Consider the following 18338-nt stretch of genomic DNA (forward strand, 5'->3'; position numbering starts at 1 on the left):
CAGGTGACTATAACAGAAGCAGAGCGTCGGAGGTCGTAGTTGAAGGGTGAAGTACGCGATTGTGAGAGAGTCATGCGGTTTTATCAATATCTTTCCCCGTGTTATTTAAACACCGGGAGAAACTACTCATGCAGGCGTTCTCATTTCAGCTCTGTTGGATACTTGGGCACACGAACGTGGAAGTCGCAATTCAAAGATAAACCGAACACATGTGCTTTGCGTTATTATACTCAAGCAAGGCAGAACCGTTGGCACAAGTTGTTTGTCCAGGCCGATTTCCATATTGAATCGGTAAGACTTATATATTATCTGTTATACTGAAACACTAACTAAGCACCCCGAAAGTTATTAAATATACGCTGGTTTCTTTCTAGCACAAGAAACATTGCACGATTTTTCCGAGCAAGTTGTTGACTGAGACTCGCCACAATATTGAATTGGTAAGATTTATTACTCCGCCAAGTGTACCAGAGACATGAAATATGTAGCAAAGATAAGAGCTAAACGTCTGTTCGTTCCTTGTAGCACAAGAAACGTGAACACATTTCAAAACAGTGAGTACATTCGACATCCTAAGTAGCACCTCCTAATTGCACTTGAAAGGGCTTGTAACACAATTAGGGTGATATTAGTTTGAGTAATTCACTCGATAATCACGACCTAGGGAATACTGTTCATTCAATATATTTCTTTCATCTTCACACTTTAATCACTGAATAGAATTTACGTGCCCCATCACCAGCTAGGCCACCACTTCCCTCGCTTAATTTTCATGTTTCTTTTTATTTCTTCAGTTAATATGTGCAAATCAAGTCAAGTCAAGTCAAGTCAAAAAGCTTTATTTCGATAAAATTTCATTATCATAAAAGCAAGTTTAAAAGAATTAATGATTGATAAAATGAATGACATATATCCAGTTAATAGCAACAAATATAACATTTGCTAGAATAAGTATAGTATAAGAAAAAATTAAACAGAATTTTTAAGCTTTCTGGCTCGAATAGCCCAAGCCCAGAATAAAAATTTAGCTAAGGCACAGGCATAGGGTACATAGCTGTCCGAAACAAGTATCCTAATTGCCACATCATGGCTCCTGGTTCCCAGTTGTCGGCACAAATTCTTCAGCCACACCCTTCTTGGTTTGGCATATTCGTTGCAGTCAAATAGAAAATGGGCTAATGTCTCTGGGTGGGCTAGACATGAAGGGCATAGGTCAGTTTTGTGTAGACAGGAATTCCATGTTTTGGTAAAAGTGTTCAATGGCAAGGTACCCGTTCTAAATTTAAAATACAAAGATCGGGCAAACGGTTTCCCAATTGTATCTAAGTAGGGTTCACGCCTGGGAATGTCTTTAAACTTCAAAAAATCCTCAGTGAGCCTTCCAATGGATACGCCGGAATGCCTTTGGGAGCAAATCCAATCCCGAAAAAAGTTTTTAAGTACTTGCTTTGGAGGAGAGGTTCTGCTTAACCAAAAGTCCAATAGACCCAGGTTCGACAATAAGGATTTCATGTCTGTTAGCCATTTGACTCTGGCCCAATGTGGTGACGCCATTATTTCTTCCAGTCCTCTGGCGTAGGCACTAAGTTCCTCTACTCGCCAAATACGGGCCCATAATAAAAGAGGACGAAAATTCGCAATTTCGCCAATCTGAGTGCAGCCAAAGTCCATAAATAAGGGTAAAAGTGGGGTACTTTGAGGGAGGGACATTATTTGTCTGCAGAAGTTATTCTCGGATTTTTGAAGAGCTTTTGTAGATGCGAAGCCCCAAAGTTCAGCTCCATAAAGTGCAGAGCTGACACCCTTGGCGGCATAGATCTCTAGGACTGTTCCTATTGGTTTGAACGAACTGGAACGTTGCGCCCTCAATAGGGCACCTGTGATCCTTTTATGATTCAGCAGCATCTTATCTAAATGGGGAGACCAATCCATTTTGTCTGAGATGCGTATCCCTAAATAGTCAAATACTTTCACCCTTTCCAGGGGCTCAGTGTTTAAAATAGGGGGACGCACTTGCTGTTTAGGGGGGTTAAGGACAAGGTATTTTGTTTTGTTGGTATTTATAACCAATCCCCGATTAGTACAAAAGGACTGGAAGTTATCCAAGAGTTTCTGTAGTCCCATGGGCGTTTTAGAGATTAGGAGCGTGTCATCCGCGAAGAGGAGGGTCGGTATACGAACCCCCGCCAGCGATGGTTCGTCAGATGGAAATTTGAGTAAGTGCTCAACCACCCCATTAATATACAAAGAGAAAAGGGTGGGAGCCCGAACACATCCCTGGCGGACCCCTCTCTCGACCGGAATACAGCCCGTTTTCTCCCCTCCAGAGCCCCACCTAATTTGGGCAAAGCTGTGCTGATGGAGCCTGACTAATAGGGATAGTAGATACTGTGGGAGCCCCATGTTGGCCAGGACCCTCCACAGTAAGTCCCGAGGGACAAGGTCAAAGGCAGTCTTTAAATCGATAAATGCGAGATAAAGACTGCCCTTGCCTATCACTACCACCTTCCAGTAAATCATCATAAGATTAAAGGCCTGTTCTATCGTTCCAGTGCCTACTCTAAAACCGGCCTGGAAATCGGTAAGTATTTTATTTTCATCTACCCAGTTAAGGATCCTGAGTAGAATAACTTTACCGACAACTTTTTGGGTTACATCTAGCAGGCTGATCGGCCTATAATTGGACGGGTCATCCCTTGGGCCTTTCTTGTAAATGGGAACCACCTCTGCCCCCTTCCATGATGCGGGAATGGGGGCACCCTTACAGATGGCAAGAAGAAGGGAGTGGATTAATTTGCCCCAAGTAACACCATCAGATTTTAACAGGTCCCCTGGAATGCCGTCAGGTCCTGCAGCTTTTAGTGGAGTGATGGAATTAATAGCATATTCTACTTCCTTCTGTGTGAATTCAGGATCACTGGGTAGAAGAATATAATTAATGTATGGAGAGGATTGAACAGACCCTCTCCCATTCAAATCATTATGACAGGAATAAAGTTTGGCAAAGTGGTCCTCCCATACCTGCCCCCGAAATATTGCAGGTTACGAGGTCGCTATCCGGTCTGTTCCGTGCCCTTATGGTGTCCCAGAAGGATTTAGAGTCTTTTTTCATACTGGCTTCCTTAAGGGTTAGCCAGTAGGCATCCTCCCACTCCCTTTTAGCTACCTGTAGGGCCTTTTATGGTCTCTTCTAGCAATTTGGATTAGTGGAGGGGACTTCCCTTTAACTGCCTCTATTAGGCGGGATTTGGCCTTCCTGCACGTTGCCGAATACCAATCATGTTTACCTTTAGTTTTTAGTAGAGATTTTTGTTTCCCTGAAGGCAATTGGACCCAAAAAAGGTTGCCTATGATTTTTACAGCAGCTTCGAATATGGCAGTGGCCTTGTCTGCTGCTATAGTTAGATCAATTGAGCCAATTTCAGCTTGCATGCTCTTAGCCACTTCATCTATTGCAGATAGTTTATCGGTATTGAGCATTATCTTACTCCACTTTAGACGCCTGCCACAAGTGGCAACAGTAATCCCCTGTTGGCGACTTAGAGGGACTGGGAATACTTCAGTAGGCCAAGGATTTTTTAAAGATAAGGAGAGTGGATTATGGTCGCTCTCTATGGTATTGGTGATAACCATGTCATGGACATGGCTCCAGAGGCCCCTATCCAGCAGAATGTAGTCAATCCGTGTGCTTTGACCAACTCTGTTGAATGTGGGAGCACCCTGGAGGTCAGATCGAGTGCGGCCGTTTGCAGCTCTTAGGCCAAACTCCAGTGTGAGTGCATTTAGGTGGATTGCACTGCGAGTCCAGCGTTTAATGGGTGGGATAGAGAGGGTGGGGATTCCCCATCTGTTATCCTCTTCTCCTAGATCTGAAACTCCTTCTAGGGGGAGTGGTTCGTATGTACAATTAAAATCCCCTGCTACTAGGATATGCCCAAGTCCACTCTGCTCTCCTAACTGAGCCTCAAGCTCCATCATTGTAGGTGAAATACACCCATTTTTTGTTCCCCTGATATACACATTATAGAGGTCAACAATCATGCTTCCCCGTAGGCCCAATAGAGAAACATTAAGAATATCCGGTGTTCTTGGCTTCTTAGTGATTATCCTACAGTTAAGGAGTACACTTATCCAAATAATAAGCCCCCCCGATGGCCGCCCCTTCCCTACCTTGGATTTTATTGCTGGTGTAAAGATAGTGACATACCCCACCCGGTGTAATGGTTCGATGGCCCATGTCTCTTGGAATATACAAATTGTATGGGCATCGACCAGGGCATTCCACTCCGGAAGACCTAATTTCCTTGAAATCCCAGCAAGGTTCCAACTAAGGATTTTTAAATTGCCATCTGCTAAGTTTCCGTCTGAGGTCACAGTGCATTGGGGATTAAATGGTTCACCGCTGTCCCTAATTAGTGAGGGTGATAGCACCTCTGAGTTTATAGGGGGAGATGTGCCCAGCACTGGATCATTCGTACTGTTGTTATCACTAAGGAGGTTAGTATCTAAACCTCCCTTGGGAGAAAGTCAATCAACCTCGTCCAATACACAGTACCTATTTGGGTGGGCAAACTGTGTATAGGAAGGGTTGAAAGATAGAGATGGGGACGGATCCTGCCATGGCTGCTGCCATTGCTGATTAGTAAGTGATGGCTGAGGAAGTTGTTGCCACTGCTGGGTAGGTTGAAAAAAAGGAGGAGGTAAGGAGTGGAGAGGTTGTTGCCACTGTGGACCAGCATGATGCGGGACAAAAGATGGGAAGTTAGGCGGTTGCTGCCAATGGTTAGAGGCATAATGGGGGGGACGTGCAAACCCTTGATTGCTTGGCCGATGAAAGTTGGGTCTTGTCGAGTTGGGGAGGAAGTAGGATAAGGGGAGTGGTTTGATCTGGGTGGCAGGACCGCTGTTAGGTGCATTACAAATAAAGGTCGCAGCCCCCACATCTCTAAAGTTGACGGTAATTACATCCCCTGATATTGTTTTCTTACTCCTTCCCACCCAATCCCCTCTACGCACAGTAAGAATTTCCCCACTCATACTACTGGGTAGTGGTCTATGTAATTGAAGCCACTGGGCACATTTATTTCTTAACTCTACATGAGTCTCTCTAACTCCTTCCTTCAGCGGGGGGACAGCAGTCAACACCACCACAAAAGGAGAAACTTCTGGTGGCAGGCTAATAGACTTAAAACGAGTCTGCCTTGGCTTGGGGGCTTCAGAGTTATTAGTAGAGTGAGGGCCTGGGGTGTTCGTGGGTTTCCCCTTGGGGTCCGTGGCTTGGGAAGTTGTAGATTTCGATCCAGCAGCTGGTTGCTGGACCGGTGAGGGGTTGCTCACTGCTTTTGGTGATAGTTGGGGAAGGTTATTCCCTGAGTGGGGAGGATGTGACACAAATTGTTCTTTGGAAGGCTGAAGGATTTTCGCCTTGTCAATTGTAGACTTAGTAACCTTAACTGGCGGATGGGGGTTAGGTGGTGGTTCTCTGTGCCCTTGTTTCTGGACAGGCCCAGGCTCATTGATCTTATTGGGCCATTTGGTGTTAATGAGCGATGTTAGTCTATCCAGTTTGGAAATCAAGGGTTTGATTTGGGCCACTATTGTGGTTTCAAGGTCATGCTTGAGGTCCGTGACCATATTTTCGACCCAGCATGGGATGCCAGGCGTTGTTTGCGGAGTAGGTGTCACCAAATTGTGATTGCTAGCTTTGGCTTTGGTCTTCTCCTTGAGTTTAGGCTCCTTGGTTTTGGGCTTAGTTACTACTTTTGTAGGAATACAAGTAACCTTTCCCCTAGAATCACTGGGCACATAAGGGGTCGACTTGGCAGTTAGCCCATCCAGGCCTGTCTCCGCTTCTCCGGGTGTCCGACAGGCTTCTAGATCTGGGGTCGCCTCCAGATCCACGAAGGACGGGTCAGACTCTGAGCAGGTAACTGACAGGTCGACGGCACTCGGTACTGTAACAGTGCCCATAGTGGTCAGGGGCAAGGGCAAGGAGCAATTATTCGAAGCTTGCTGGGAGGGTGAATTTGCATTTACAAGGGAACCCAGGGAAGAGCGTTTGGCATGCATGAGGTCCAGGGAGACTCTTTTCTCTAGGAGTACAATGCTCTTGTCGATTGTCTCGGTTACTCGTGAGATAAAGAGGTCAATGGGGCCAGTCACTTGAGCTACCTCCGCAGCTTTTTGGGTACAGCTTCTTGTTTTATGCCGCATGGTTCGCTTTCACAATAAACAGGCTATACCAGGTGTTAGGTGTCTGTGGCTTCACGGAGGGCTGAGTAACAATCGTCCTACCTGATAGGTGGTCTCAGGGCGATGAGACAGGGTTTCAGGGCCTAGGCCGTCCTCTGCCGTCCTTGAACGGCCTTAAACGGCCCGCTCTTTGCCCGGTCTTCGCCCCGGTGGCCGCCCCGCGCGCGTCCCGCGTGCGCGTTGGGGCTGCACAAGTTTATAGGATGAGCAAGAGAGGTGGAGGGGGCGGGAAGAGGACCAGCTGCGGCCGATCAGCGCCGCGCTGCACGCTGGTCCTCGCAGTCCCGCCTCGAGGAGAAGGGTTGATTTTCACTCTCTCAAATCGCGTTGGTGCTCCTGTGCACTCCGAGGTGACTTTGGGCAATTTGGTCAGATAAAGTCTTGCCTTCGAGCGGCACCCGCGGAGCGGGGGCCGCGAGGCGTGAAGGTTTTGGCAGGCGCTGAACACAGGAATGAAAGGCGGAGCAAGAGGCAGGCAGCACTCACGACGTCCAAAAGGCAGAACCCCCAGGCTCTATACGAACTGGGTACGACGGGAAGGGGACTACGGACGTGTTTGGAACATCTTGTGTTTGACGAGTCGGCCGCCGGATTCGAGCTAATACGGACTGCCACATTATAACGAGAAGCAAAATATATATCAAAAAACATATAGGGGGAATGCCGACAGGAGCCACTGAATAAAGGGCCAAGCACAACTATTGACTTGCCGCAATCCTTGTAGGAACTGATTCCCTTGGATGCTTTATTACAAGACACGCATCCGCATCTTTTAATCAACCAATGAATGTCAGTCCGATGAATTTTGGGTCCCCTGACCTACTGTAACAGAATAACGTCCTATTTATTTCGAACGATACACTTGATGCTCTCGAACCAGTGATCCTGAGATCACATACGACCGGGTCATCTCTTGACTACTTTACTTCACCAACAATACATCGTCGCGCTCTAGGAGTCCTACTATTTACTTTGCCCTGAAGAAGTCCCCGAAGGGACGAAACGCGTCGGCTGTGTCCTTTAACATTTGGAGTGAATAAAGAAAAACCTGTTTTTGAGAAAAAAAAAATTCCTTGTCTGTCTCATATGAAAAAACTGTGTTTCTCTGAATATATCTTGTGTACAGACTAGAATACCTTAGTTTATACTTGTCTTTGTTGTGGTGCACCTTTGCTTAAAATTACACATTATACAAAGGAACCTTGGTATTCACCATAGGGCGTGGCAACGCCACGCCAGCCGGGCAATAAAGAATACAATATTGTCACGTAGAAGAAAAATTGTATGCACAAACTAAACAATGCAGAACACAACAATAAATGCAAAAAATCATTCAACCAGTCCCAGGCTGGGAGATGAGTTCTACACTGTTCTGTGAGCCCCCTTGTAATGGTGAGGCGGGATGCAGTCCATCAATCATCCCAGAGCGGTTCTTCCTATATTCCTGGCAGAATTCTTGTGCTTCCATTGGAGTGTCAAATATACGAGCTCTGCCATCCACATCTACCCTCAACCTCGCCGGGTACAGCATTCCGTACCTGAGCCCCAAGTTCTTCAAGGCCACCTTGACTCCCTGGTATTTACGCCTCGCCTCCTGGACCATGATGGTAAAGTCAGGGAAAAAAGCCAGTTTGTTACCTTGCCACTGGATATCACCCTTGTCGCAGGACGATTGGAGGGCGGCATCTCTGTCTCTGAAGTTCATGAGCCTGGCAATAATGGGTCGCGGGGGAAGACCCAGCCGAGGACAGGGGCCCAGCGACCTGTGAGCGTGCTCAACAACAAAGCCCTGCGTGATTTTTCCCTGCCGAACAGCTCCGCAAGTAGTTGTTCCATGAGGATGTCCATACGTCCAGTGGCGGTCGTCTCCGGAATTCCAATGATATGTATATGATTGCGGCGGCTTCGAGCTTCTAAATCTTCGTTTTTGATAGCTACGTCTTTGAGGATCTTCTCCACTCTTTCAAGCCGCTTCAAGGAGGTTGACGCACCATCTTCGATGTCCAAGACCCTCGATTCCACAACATCCAGCTGTCGGTCTTGTACTTGGATTTTAGTTCCCATGTCAGCCAATTTCTTGTCCAGGTCATCAAATCGACCATCCAACGCCCTAAAACCGTCTCTCATCTCGGCCAGAATGGCAGTCGCAAGGGAGGCAGGGTCTTCAGTAACGACAGAGCCCGTGGCCCCACCAGCCAAAACAGGAGGGACATCCAAAGCAGGGCCAGCAGCCTTATCAAACTGTAGCACGCACTGCTTAGGATCTTTCTTCCCCATCTTAGAAGGGGAGGAAGGGGTTGTGGCCTATTAGATCAACAACTGAGGCGAGATCAGAGGGCAGAGGGCCAAACACGTGGATGTCATCCAGTCAATTAGCCAAGCAATAGGACAATCACCCGGCAGACCATGCAGTGCAGCAGCCGCAGCAATATTGGGCGGAAAATGTAGATTAGCGAGGTGGCAGAAAAAGGATGGAGGTGAGGTCACTCTGGTCCCGGTTCAGGGCAGCGCCCCGAGGAATCCATGGGCCGTATCAGCCACGTGGCTCAAACGATCCGCACCAGGGAGGGTGGCGCGGAGAGCGCCAGGCGGCCCAGGACGCAGGGCACAGTCAGTCCACGACGAGACGCTGATAACTCCAACCCCCCGCAAGAGGTGAGGGCCCCCAATGGTCACCAGTTAGCACAGCAGAGCCGGAACATCAGGGCGGACTGAGGTCTCAATTTCACCATGCCAGTGGGTGTTAAGATGGTTGCGGGGGGCTCATCCACTCACTCAAGTCAGGCCGATATCATCTCCATCCTCTGCGTGTGCAGGAGAGGCTGGGGGGGGAGTCGGCACACCCGACGAGGCCCAGCACCGCCGCAGCTCCAGGACGGAAAGCCGGGGCCCCCTCGCAAACCGGCCTCGCCTCCCACCGAATCCAGGACGCCAGGCCCCGGCGCGGTCACGCCCACAGGGCCTCAGGAGCCCCGAGAGTGCGCAGCGAACAGTGGGACCCGGTCAGAAGGCGCAGCAGGAGGGGCGGGGGGAGGAGAGCCCGCAGAAAGGAGCGTAAGGGGAGCGCAGTGTAGCGCCGGGCGCCCATCAGGGCCAACTCACCGCCCCCGCAGATGTCGCCTCCACCGTCTGGGAAGGCCGCAGGGGCGCGCCAGCTCTCCGCACCGGTCCACCACGAGACAGCCCCGGGTATCGCGGCCGTCCGCGCCTGGCATCAGGGTGTTCCCCACGATGTCCGGGAACTGCTGGAGGGTGTCTGCGATGTTAGAAATGCCCCTACATCGAGCAAATCAAGGGATTATGAGGCCCGGCCGGCGGAGCTTCAGGCAAAGGCGGTCATCTTGGTTGCCTCCGTGGCCACGCCAGGCAACAGTATTATTGAGACTGTGAACAAAGGTTTTGGAGCAGTGTCCATGTGACAAACCTTCCGTTTTACTATCCGGGCCTGGGTTATCTTCTCATGCAGGGGAACCGGACCGGAAGCCCCCTTGCTCTCAAGCAGAGCAGAGCAGATTGAGGTCCACCCAGAGTTGTCCTGCTTTTAACCAAAATGGATCTTCTTCCAACGACCTGCCCATGACACTACTTAAGGTTTGTGGCAGCCGAGTATATAGTGGAGTAGATGTTGCCTCTAACTCAGAGGAGAGTGACTGAGGCTACCTTCTGACTCTGTGTATTATGTCATCTCTGGACTCCATCTGACTGTATGACGTGTAACATGCATGTTGTGACACAGATCTGTGTAGCGCTGTATTACCATGAGCAGGGCCTCATGGTGCTGTCAGGCCCGGGTACCTTCAGGCCCAGGTCTCTATGATGCAGTGCAAGTGGACATGTGAGGTGAGGGTCCCTTGTGCAGTGATGGGGCCTCGGTGTGTGTGAAATGCTTTCTGTTGTAGGGAGTATCAAAGTCTTAGTTGTAGTCTGTGCCTACAGCCCCCCTTCTCTTTGTATGACCCCGCCCCCTCACAGCTCTTCAAACTTCTGTCCTCTAATAAATGGTTTCAAGGTCTCGTACCACTGTCTGTCTTGAATATCTGTCCTGAATGGAGGAGAGATAGTTTGTGGTTCACTCACAAGTTCACGGGCCCCCTTCAAATGTTTGGGATGAACATTGAATCTGATTGGACAGTTGGATTGTGTGGTATGCGCTCTAGTCTATGAGCGTGTACGCGATGACGCGTCACGCCATAGACTGGAGCGGTAGGCGCGCGCATGCGCAGAGAGCGGATGAGGAAGGCGCGAACAACCGAAAACGGCAGTTGGCGACCGGAGCTTGAGCTAGATAGACGCTCGGCGCCCTAAGCTCTGATATACTTTGTATGATTCAATAAAGATCAGTTCTCCACCATACAGTGGCTCAGTGTGTAGCTGTGGGGTGAGGAAGGAACATTACATTGGCGACGAGGCTGGCATCCGAACACTACCAGGCAAAGTGGACGGGAGCAAGCACCCCCTACAACCCACACACGAGCCAGCAAGGCAGGTCATCAACAAGGAAGAGCAAAGGGCGTGGCAGCAGCGCAGCAGCACGGTACAAGCCAAAACACCAACCTTACAAGTCAGGTTAGTGCTGCCCAAGATACAAGGAGCCCTCAGCTAGCACCCTGGCAACCAAGGACACCACCCCCAAGCTAGAGGACGGGGGGCAGACTGAGCAAACCGCGCAGGGTGCGAGGGACAATACCCCAGGTAGTCCCAGGGGCCAAGGCGACACGGCAGGGAGTGCAGGAGCATCCGGTGAGCCTACACAACGAAGGGCCCAGGAGGGAGACCCCAGAGGCGAAGTCAGAATGGCAAATCAAGCTTCAGCCCTGATGGCACCCGTCCCTTTCCTACCCAGACCGGGAGAACCGCAGTTAAAATGGGAGGACTGGAAAGAATACTTTCTGAATTATATTGAGGCTCTTGGAGATGAAAGTGAAGGGGAATACACACCGGCAAGAAAAAAGAGACTGCTGCTCCACAACTTAGGCCCGGAAGGGGTGAGGGTGTTTAAGAATCTGGTACCCAAGGAGAGGGGTGCAACGGAGACAGATGTCTTCAAGAATGCACTGGACGACTTGGACAGCCATTACCGCCCAGCAGTTGGTGTCTCTATAGACCGCTACAATTTCCAACAGAGAAAACAAGAGGTGGGTGAATCCATTGATGACTATGTGGCGGCGCTCCGACGCCTGGCTATCACGTGTCAGTATGGGGCTCTGCAGGATGAATACATAAAAGACCAAATTGTGATGCACACCACCAGCAGAGCGGTCCAGGACAAACTATGGGCGCAGAACGAGACATCCCTTAAAGAAGTGGTGGCGATGGTCAAGAAGGCAGAAATGTCCAAGCGAGGCGCAGACGCGGCAAAAAGGGAAAGTGGGCCGAGGCAGATGATTAACAAGATTGACGAGGCACCACAGTCCAGCAAGTCCAAAGGCACGTATGGAGACCAGAGGAAGGACACAAGAGGGACTGGAAAACAGACGGCCCGCTCCAGCCCTGGAAATAAGTTTGCGTGTTACAGATGTGGCAGCGCAGCGCACACGGCTCAGGACAAACGTTGTCCCGCGTTCCGCGCCAGGTGCTCGTTCTGTGGTTTGACCGGCCATTTTGAAAAGGTGTGTCGGAAGAAGGGGATGAAGTCCACCGTCAAGTGCATCGACTCAGCCACAGCAAACTTGAGTGAGGAGGATGACCTAGACGAGGATGATTTGGTTCTGTGCATTGAGGACCAGGTGCTGGAAGTGGCAGGGAAGCGAAGAGATAAGCCCCGCACGGACATGCTCATCGGGGGAGTGAAGGTACATGTGGCCGTCGATTCAGGGTCCCCCGGACCATCGTGCAAAGATCGATATGGGAAGAGGACTTTGCACCTGTTGTGGGGCCAGACCTAATGCCTCCGGACATCAGACCCATCTCGTATACAGAGGATACCATCCCCCTGGTGGGGTGCCGGGACTTTGTGTTCGAATTCAGAGGAAGGTCGGCCACGTGCACCCTGTACGTGGCGGAGAAGGGCCCATCGGTGCTGGGATGGAGAGACGCCGGGGATCTCGGCATCATACTCAACCCAGGAGGGAAAGAGCATATACTGTTAACGGATGAATGGCCCCTCACGAAAGATGAAGACTGGAAGGCGGCATACCCCAAGGTCTTTGAGGGCACGGTGGGCAAACTGGACAAATTCGTACATAAAATAGTCCTCAAGGAGGGGGCAGTACCAGTTGTACACAAGGTCCGGAACATACCCATATCTACGAGTGAAGCAGTGCAACAGGAACTGCTGAAGTTGGAAGAGCAAGGCATCATAGAGCCAGTGGACAGTGGGGAATGGCTATCGCCCTTGGTGGTGGTCAAGAAACCTAATGGTAAGGTCCGTCTCTGTGTGGACCTCAGAGAGCTCAACAAAAACCTCATTGTGGAGAGATTTCCGCTCCCCAGGATCGAGGAGATACTGGCGAGAACAAAAGGTATCACCCACTTCTCCACCATAGATCTCACGTCAGCATATTACCAAATAGAACTGCATCCGTCAAGTAGGAAGTACACATCCTTCATTACGCCCTTTGGGTGCTACCAATTCCGGAGGATGCCCTTTGGTTTGGCATCCGCTGCGGCCGTATTCCAGAAGCTGATGCACAGGCTGTTCAAGGACATCTCGGGGGTGCAGTATTTCCAAGATGACATTTTGGTGATGGGCTCCGACAAAGGAGAGCACGATAAGAAGCTGCTTAGAGTTCTAGGAGTGTTGCAAGGAAAAGGTTTAACGGCGGAATGGAGCAAATGTAGAATTGGGACTCACTCAGTGACATACTTAGGACACGAAATAGGGACACATGGCATCTCGCCGAAGGAACAGAATGTGAAGGCAAAAAGGAATGCCAAAGCCCCATGTACCAAGGAGGAAGTGCGGTCATTCCTTGGAATGGCCGAGTATTACAGCAAGTTTGTCAGACACTTTGCCACTAGAACATACAGAATGAGACAACTAATCAGAAACAATGCAAAATTCGAGTGGGACGCAGAAGCACAATCTGAATTTGACACAATAAAGGATTGCATCAGCCAAGCTGTCCCACTGCAAGGGTACGTCCCCACCGGCAAGGCCATAGTGACAACAGATGCAAGCGACAAGGGCTTAGGTGCGGTCTTGGCACAGGAAAGAGAGGACGGATCCAAGGAAACGATCAGCTTTGCGTCTCGAGCGCTGTCCCCGACGGAACAAAGGTACAGCGTAATTGAAAAGGAGATGCTGGCGGTTACTTGGGCCATGAACAAGTTTCGGCAGTTTATTTGGGGTACAAGATTCAAACTTCAAACAGACCACAAGCCACTCATCAAAGTCTTGACGTCCTCGGGCCATGACACCGCGACCCCAAGAATCGCTAAAATGACCTTAAAGCTGCTAGATTACACCTACGACGTGGAATATCTTCCAGGTACGCAAAACAAGGTAGCTGATTACCTCAGCCGGGCTGCAGCTATGGAGGAGGCGCCGGAGGAGGCCCCGGACAGGGAGGAGATGGTGGCCAGCATGGAGGATCACGAGATGTCGATTAGTGCTCAGGAATGGGAGGCTGCCTACGAGCTGGATGCGGAGAAGGTGGAAGTAAGAAGACACCTCACGTCGGGCTGGCCGGACAAAAAGAAGCTCACAGAAGGAGTGCGAAGATTCTATGAGATGAGAGAGGAACTGTCCCTGAGTGATTCGGGAATTTTCTTGTATAGAGGCGAAAGGGTTGTGCCCCCAGTCACACTGATACCCAGGTTGTTGAAGCTACTGCATGAAGGACATTTGGGCATTGTGAAAACCAAAGCGCTGGTCAAGCAGATGTATTGGTGACCAGGCATGGATGCCCACATAGAGAGACAAGTGCGGGAGTGTGTGCAGTGCCAAGGAGCGGACAAGGTGCTACGCCCACTCAGACCTGCATTGGGGAAGTTTGACACCCCGCAAAGCCCCTGGGAAAACGTGGCAATAGACATTCTGGGGCCCGTCCTAGACAGTAGAGGTGTGAACAAATATATATGTGTGATAATAGACAAGTATTCCAAATGGCCTGAAGTGGACATACAAGAGTCCATGGACACTGACACGATATTGAAATTTCTGACCTCAGTGTTCTTACGAGAGGGTATACCCAAATCCATGCTCAGTGACAATGGACCGCAATTTGTATCGGACAAGTGGGTTCGATTTATGAAGAGGAACGGGATCGAGGTGAAACACACAGCCGTCTATCATCCGGCATGTAACGGCCAGGTGGAAAGGTTCAACCGTGTGCTCATGGGCTCCATACAGGCAGCCATTTCACAAGGAAAGGACTGGGAAGCTGAAGTAATGAGCATGCTGTGGGCCTACCGGATCACTCCCTCAGTAGTGGGGTACAGTCCATTCCAAGTGCTAAGAGGACGTCATCCCTTCACCCGGGACAACGTGGTGTGGAGGGAGAAGACCATCACCAGCAAGTGGTCCCCAGCGGTGGTGCAGCACAATCTGGAGAAGGCCCAGAAGATCTATGCTGCACACTATGACAAGCGACGCAACGCAAAGGAAACCGTGCTGGAAGAGGGAGAATGGGTCAGGGTCAAACTCCCTACCATACAAAAGAAAGGTGAAAGTAAGTTTAGCCGGCCCCTACAGGTTAAAGAAGTACGAGGCAGGGCGGCTCTCCTCAGCGACGGCAAGGTGTGGTCACAAGACCGCATGGCCAGAGTCAATAAAATAATAGTATGGCCCAAGTCCGAGGAGGATGAGAGATGGATGGACTTCCAGGAAGCAAGACCCCAATCGGGGCACAGCACAGAAGACCGGTGGGAAGGTGTAGGAGAGGACAATGAAGTGGATGTTCCGGATGCAGTGCCTACCGACAGAGATGGTACACCGATGAACGTAGCGCAGAGAGGAGAGTTGAGAGAAGATGAGAGATCACAAGGAGAGACAGAGGTGGAAGAGAACATGCCGGTAAGACACACCCGCAGTGGAAGGGCAGTTACTGTGCCCTCTCGATATAGAGACTTTGTAATGGATGGACACTAGATACATGGTGCCACCTCCCGAGGTGCCCCACAGAGACATAGACTCACCGCTGGGGACACGCAACCTGTTGGGGGGGAATGTTATGTTGTTTATATTAAAGGGGGGAGATATGTGGTATGCGATGACGCGTCACGCCATAGACTGGAGCGGTAGGCGCGCGCATGCGCAGAGAGCGGATGAGGAAGGCGTGAACAAGGGAAAACGGCAGTTGGCGACCGGAGCTTGAGCTAGATGCGCCCTAAGCTCTGATATACTTTGTATGATTCAATAAAGATCAGTTCTCCACCATACAGTGGCTCAGTGTGTAGCTGTGGGGTGAGGAAGGAACATTACAGATTGCAGCCAATAATCCTGGGACAGGATATAAAAACCGAGCGCTGCAGCACCTCCGGTGCCCCTGCTGACATCATGGAGCTCTGCACAGCACTGAAGAGAAGGCCGAGGCCAGGGACGGGGATCCTGGGCGCCTCCCTTCTACAGGGGGCGCTAGACCCCAGGACGGAGGAAGAAACTCTGGGGGGGCTGCTGAAGGATCCCGGTGGTGGACGGCCAATGGGATACGACTCGTCTGGATCACTCCAAGCCCAGGGTCAGTGTTCAGAAACCTGGCGTGAGGAGGTCGGAGACTCCTAAGCTGCCAAGATCAGGCCCTGTGATCACTGTCCAGCATTACATGCATTCATTCATTCATTCTGCGAGGGGCCCCAGACCAAGTGTGCCTTGAAGCTGTAACCCCAGCACACCTGGCCCAGCATTTGCTGGCTTCTCAGTGTCTGATGATCGTGTGAAGATGGTGAGTCTTACAAGGCGACCTGCACTGCCAGAACCATGTGCGCCGATGTTAATGTGCACCCACGTGCCACACCCTGCATGACTGTACCTCTTCTGCTGTGTTTGATGACCATGAGACTGTGTGTGCCACGCCCTGCATTACTGCAATTCTGCCTCTCTGCTGCTCTGTAACATTATCACAAAACCGTGTGTGCTACACCCTTCATTACTGCACCTCGTCTGCTGTGCACCATGGCCATAGGAGCCCCTAAGCTAATCCTGTATTGTCGCATCAAGTCTTGTGACACTGACGCATGTGTGAGCCTGGGTGCTGCACACTGCCCTACCCATTAACCCCTTCCATGCTGATGACGGAATCGCTCCGTCATCAGCTACAGTTGAGCTGTGCTGATGACGGAGCGGTTCCGTCATGGCCCGGCCGCCGCGCCTGCGCGGCGCTGATTTCGCGCCTGCGCGGGCGTTCTAAAGAGCGGGGCGGGTCATGACGGAACCGCTCCGTCACCAGCACAGCTCAACTGTAGCTGGTGACGGAGCGGTTCTGTCACCAGCATGCGGCGGCCGCCCCGCCCCTTTAGCGCTGCGGCGGAATAGCCGCCGCAGCGAAGGGGTTAAACCCCTTGAGTTTGTCTCTGTATCCCAAAACACCCACATACATATGACTTCTGATTTTCTGCAACTGCAACTTATGCGGTGAAAGGTGCACACCCTCTGATCTCAGGGCTCAGACAGACACTCAGTGTGATCTTCTGCAGTTTCATACATAGGTATCACTTTGACACTCACAACTTGCAAACTTATCTTATGCTTAATGGGCAGCCTCCTCCAGGGACCCGCGGAGACCCACAGCTCTCTTCCAGCCCCTTCTATGAGGCCCAACTAATCGGCTGTAATCCGAAAATTCTGATTTAGATTCCGTGTATTCCTTTGTGAGACTTATAGCATGTCTTTATTAGGGAACGTTGAACACCCACTCTCATACCTTGTGCTCTTGGACAACCATCTTTATGGGACCCACAGGGTGCCTTTGATCCCTGAATACCCAGAGACAATGCATCTTCTGAGACTCCATCAATTCACTTGTGAATCCTGTACATCTGCACACACACCTTGTGCTCTTCTGCAGCTCCCTCTAAGGGGTACACTGAATGACTTATCCTCTCTGAACCTTCCACACAGAGCTCGTGGTCTCAAGCTGCCTCCTTGATGGGGTTCACAGAGGGCCTTGAGATCCCTGAATACAGACAGACATACCCTGTGATCTTCACGGGTAGTTCCAGAGCAACCACACACACCTTGTGCTCCTTGGCAGCTTCCACAATGGGGATCACAGTGTGACTTTGCAATCCCTGAATGCCCACAGACGTACCTTGTGCTCCTCTGCAGCCTCCTCTATAGGACTTGCTGAGTGAGTTTTATGCTCGTTGGACTCCCGGCAGACCCAGCATATCATCCTCTGATCCTCTGCACAGAACAGGCTCAGTTTCTCTTCATGTTTCTCGCACAGATTCTCCTCCGGGGGCCTCTCTGGGGGCAGATGAAGCTGTTTTGCAATTTCCACCATGTTCCCCAGTTGCCTGTTGGTTCTGAGGTTTTTCCCAGAAGATATTTCCCTGCACTCTGGACAGGGGAAGTTTCCATCTCTTCCCTCCCAGCTCTGGGTGATGCAGGAGCGGCAGAAGTTGTGTCCACAATCTATAATCACTGGATCAGTAAAATACTCCAAACAGATGGAACAAGTGGCCTCTTCCTGGAGATTCCCGAGCTGAGCTGCTGCCGCCATGATTCAGAAATGCAGGAAGTGAAGGTAAGTTTCATTTCTCTCTCTTTGTGAAGTGGGTGTGTCTGTGCGTCTGCGCCTCTCTGGCTGCGCTGGGACTTCCGGGTTCATGTTTACAGTCACAGAGCAGGAGGAGGACTAACTCCTCTGCTGCGTGTGATATAAGTTTGACACTATTTACGCGTCATGTAGTTATTATATTTCGAGATTCTGTGAGTGCAGTAACTGGAGCTTGAATAACATTTTCTTTAAATTCCTCTGTTTTATTTTTAATACGTCAATTCGGCAAGTTTGCTTTTTTAATCATATGGACTCATAAACTGTTCTGAAATCCTTTCTAAAGTGTTTTCTTCCTGTATTTGCTATTTTAATTTCTGGTGGAAAGGCTGAAAAATACATACTTTTGCTATGTTTCTCAATGTTTTTACTGGCCCTTACCACAACAATAGTGGCAGGTCATGCCGGTAAACTAGTAGTTTGTGTGTA

At 50.3% G+C, this 18338-nt stretch overlaps 1 protein-coding gene across 1 annotated transcript in view; it reads right to left on the reverse strand.

The window, feature by feature from the left end:
• LOC147710218 (E3 ubiquitin-protein ligase TRIM39-like) overlaps nt 1-17919 on the reverse strand; it is a 171672-nt gene extending 153753 nt beyond the window's left edge. The window contains exon 1 of the mRNA XM_086920897.1: nt 17442-17919. Within this exon, the coding sequence (XP_086777023.1) occupies nt 17442-17855 (414 nt within the window). The 5' untranslated portion in view covers nt 17856-17919. The remainder of the gene's footprint in view (nt 1-17441) is intronic.
• Between the last annotated feature and the right edge of the window lie 419 nt (nt 17920-18338).

The sequence above is a fragment of the Lissotriton vulgaris genome, chromosome 5 (genome assembly GCF_964263255.1).
Source record: "Lissotriton vulgaris chromosome 5, aLisVul1.2, whole genome shotgun sequence".
In the NCBI taxonomy this organism is placed as follows: Eukaryota; Metazoa; Chordata; class Amphibia; order Caudata; family Salamandridae; genus Lissotriton; species Lissotriton vulgaris.